This window comes from Cyclopterus lumpus, chromosome 20 (genome assembly GCF_009769545.1).
Source record: "Cyclopterus lumpus isolate fCycLum1 chromosome 20, fCycLum1.pri, whole genome shotgun sequence".
NCBI classification, from domain to species: domain Eukaryota; kingdom Metazoa; phylum Chordata; class Actinopteri; order Perciformes; family Cyclopteridae; genus Cyclopterus; species Cyclopterus lumpus.
Genome location: NC_046985.1, coordinates 1,200,984 through 1,205,000, shown reverse-complemented (window position 1 = coordinate 1,205,000; position 4,017 = coordinate 1,200,984). Strand labels below are relative to the sequence as shown.

The 4,017-nt window shown below is 44.4% G+C and overlaps 1 protein-coding gene across 7 annotated transcripts in view; it reads left to right on the top strand.

Moving 5' to 3' along the window:
- The window catches only part of LOC117749503 (uncharacterized protein C18orf63-like), a 13,491-nt gene extending 9,815 nt beyond the window's left edge, over positions 1-3,676 (top strand). For 5 of the 7 annotated variants that reach the window (XM_034560095.1, XM_034560098.1, XM_034560097.1 and 2 more), the window contains 4 exons: positions 1-554; positions 835-918; positions 1,548-1,575; positions 3,391-3,676. The exon at positions 1-554 is cut by the window's left edge. In XM_034560095.1, coding sequence (XP_034415986.1) covers positions 1-554; positions 835-918; positions 1,548-1,575; positions 3,391-3,599 — 875 coding nt within the window. In that variant the 3' untranslated portion in view covers positions 3,600-3,676. Of the gene's footprint in view, positions 555-834; positions 919-1,100; positions 1,899-3,390 lie in introns of those variants that run through there. The other 2 variants (XM_034560096.1, XM_034560099.1) reach the window with 2 other exon arrangements.
- The last annotated feature ends 341 nt before the right edge of the window (positions 3,677-4,017 follow it).

The window sequence follows — 4,017 nt, the reverse complement described above, 5'->3', positions numbered from 1 at the left end:
GGGGGAGGGTGACCCTACCGGCCTTCTGGACGAAGACCTCCGCCTCTGCCTCCTCTTCGTCACTTTCTTCTCAGCCCGCCGTGCTGCCCCGACCGGTTCCTCCTCCGTTACCGGTTCCTCGCTTCAACCGTCGGCCCAAATCTCTCAGCCTCAGTCCTGCGTCCAAGTCCAGACCCGGGTTCCTCCTGGCTCCAGAGACGGAGACCACGAAACCCAAGACCAGCTCCCAAACCACCGTGAAGTCTAGCTCGGACAGAAATCCAGCCCCTCCACCTTCTGATATCTCCAACACACGTCCTCCACCTTCTGATATCTCCAACACACGTCCTCCTCCTTCTGATATCTCCAACACACGTCCTCCTCCTTCTGATATCTCCAACACACGTCCTCCTCCTTCTGATATCTCCAACACACGTCCTCCTCCTTCTGATATCTCCAACACACGTCCTCCTCCTTCTGATATCTCCAACACACGTCCTCCTCCTTCTGATATCTCCAACACACGTCCTCCTCCTTCTGATATCTCCAACAAAGACGCCTCCAGCAGCAGACGGGTGAGTCCACTCAGAAGATTCATTCTGCTTCATTACAACTTATTGAGTGTTGAGCAGCAGTCGAGGGAAGAAGAGCTGCTCAGATCTCGTGGAAACAATTAAAGAGTTAAAGAAACAAACAAACCAAAGTAAACACTGACCTGTTGTTGCTACAGCCGCTATGCTATCGTGCTAACGTGCTAACGGACTCCCTCACTGTCGCTGCTGTTCAAAGTTCAGCTCAGTGGATCCACAGTCAGTGTCAGCAGTCGCTCGTGATTTCTGTTTTTTGTGTTTTTAGAGAGTTGCGTTTGAGACGAAGCCGAAGAAACCTCGATCAGCGATACGAGACGTGGACGTCGGGCAGATGGCCAGAAGCAACCAGGTCAGGAGACGCTCTGAACATCTTCTTTCTCTGTCTTGGTTTTCGTCTGTCGAGACCTCCCCATATGGGTGCATCTTTACATGTAAACACGGCTGTGGACAGTTCTTCCATATAAATTGCACTATATATATTATATATAATGAACACATACTTCCCCCTATGTTGCCTTCGCCCTATGTCAGCTGGGATAGGCTCCAGCGCCCCCGCGACCCTAATGAGGATAAGCAGTATTGAAAATGGATGGATGGATGGATGGATGAACACATACAATAATGCCATATACCATATTAAACAATAATAATGAATAATAAGAATCGGTCTCAATGGCAGCGAATCAGATCCGCCGTCGTCACCAAATGTGGAGGCGTGATTCTCTATGGCCTCTCTAAAAATGTTCTACTTCACAAAGTCAAACTGTGAGACTGGGAACACATTGTGGACCAAAAGGAGAGACTTAAGAAGTGATGTCCACTCCACATGTGCTTCCTCGTGAACATGCTTTGGGAGGCAGCGCCAACATCCTCTGAGAGGACAACGGCCTTCAGGACGATGAACGGGACTTTAATAACATCATCAGTTCTACAGCTCCCGGAGCAATACGCCAGTGACTCGTAATGTTATTTACACAGATTCAGCTCTGCACCAACAGTTTTAAAGGTGAGCTGCCGAGGACAAACATGTCTGAGCATACAGCGTTTAAAACCTCCTAAATTCATTATCGAATACATGCGCCAGGTGATGAAGTATTCTGAACGTGTACTTCCTTTTGTCTCGTTAAATACAAATGTTATAATGTCCAATTCAAACGCGCCAACACAGAAGAGGATAAAAGCCAGAATGTGAGAACAGTTCTAGAACAGTTCTCATTCCTCATCTGCTGCATTTACCTCATCACATTTAAATCATCACATTTACCTCATCACATTTAAATCATCACATTTACCTCATCACATTTAAATCATCACATTTACCTCATCACATTTAAATCATCACATTTACCTCATCACATTTAAATCATCACATTTACCTCATCACATTTAAATCATCACATTTACCTCATCACATTTACCTCATCACATTTAAATCATCACATTTACCTCATCACATTTACCTCATCACATTTACCTCATCACATTTAAATCATCACATTTACCTCATCACATTTACCTCATCACATTTACCTCATCACATTTACCTCATCACATTTACCTCATCACATTTAAATCATCACATTTACCTCATCACATTTACCTCATCACATTTAAATCATCACATTTACCTCATCACATTTACTTTATCACATTATAATCACCCGTCTCTCCTCTTATAATCACCCGTCTCACCCGTCTCTCCTCTTATAATCACCCGTCTCACCCGTCTCTCCTCTTATAATCACCCGTCTCTCCTCTTATAATCACCCGTCTCACCCGTCTCTCCTCTTATAATCACCCGTCTCTCCTCTTATAATCACCCGTCTCTCCTCTTATAATCACCTGTCTCTCCTCTTATAATCACCTGTCTCACCCGTCTCTCCTCTTATAATCACCCGTCTCTCCTCTTATAATCACCCGTCTCACCCGTCTCTCCTCTTATAATCACCCGTCTCTCCTCTTATAATCACCCGTCTCACCCGTCTCTCCGCTTATATTCACCCGTCTCACCCGTCTCTCCTCTTATAATCACCTGTCTCTCCTCTTATAATCACCTGTCTCACTCGTCTCTCCTCTTATAATCACCTGTCTCTCCTCTTATAATCACCTGTCTCACCCGTCTCTCCTCTTATAATCACCCGTCTCACCCGTCTCTCCTCTTATAATCACCTGTCTCTCCTCTTATAATCACCTGTCTCTCCTCTTATAATCACCCGTCTCTCCTCTTATAATCACCTGTCTCTCCTCTTATAATCACCTGTCTCTCCTCTTATAATCACCCGTCTCTCCTCTTATAATCACCCGTCTCTCCTCTTATAATCACCTGTCTCTCCTCTTATAATCACCTGTCTCTCCTCTTATAATCACCTGTCTCACCCGTCTCTCCTCTTATAATCACCCGTCTCACCCGTCTCTCCTCTTATAATCACCCGTCTCACCCGTCTCTCCTCTTATAATCACCTGTCTCTCCTCTTATAATCACCTGTCTCACTCGTCTCTCCTCTTATAATCACCTGTCTCTCCTCTTATAATCACCTGTCTCTCCTCTTATAATCACCTGTCTCTCCTCTTATAATCACCTGTCTCACCCGTCTCTCCTCTTATAATCACCTGTCTCACCGGTCTCTCCTCTTATAATCACCCGTCTCTCCTCTTATAATCACCCGTCTCTCCTCTTATAATCACCCGTCTCTCCTCTTATAATCACCCGTCTCTCCTCTTATAATCACCCGTCTCTCCTCTTATAATCACCTGTCTCTCCTCTTATAATCACCCGTCTCTCCTCTTATAATCACCCGTCTCTCCTCCTCCGGTCCCTCAGCTGTCCAAGCTGAACTCGGCCACCTTGCTGTCCTGGCTGAAGGGAAGAGGAGTTCTCGTCAGCACCAAACACCGGAAAGAGGAGCTGATGCTGAAGGTCATGGCCTGTCTGGCCGAAGACTGAGACACACACACACACACACACTCACACTCACACACTCACACTCACACACTCACACACACAGCGTATATTTAATACTCCTTATGTAAGGATTTAATGTAAAATATGTCCGTCTTTGTCTGATTCCGATGAGTTCTCTCATCTTCGTTAATTGAGATGCAGAAGATTTGGGGGGGGGGGGGGGGGGGTCACACAGGAAGTGACATCAGAGATCGTTCAGGACAGAGAAGAGTTTATGATGTTTAGATAAAAAGCTTTAATTGAGTTCTTTCATTCAGCTGTTATCTACCTCTTAGAAATAAAACACATTAAAAGTTTATACTTAAATAAAGTTGAAGTTTTGAAGTTGAAAACCTTTATATTTAGACTGTTTTGTATTTTACAACCAATATTTGCTTATTTACTCAATATTTATTCAGCAGCTGCTGTTTGTTGTTCAATAATGTACAATTGTATTTATATGCTGAAGTTCTATGGATAAATATATTGTTCACTAAAATCTGATGT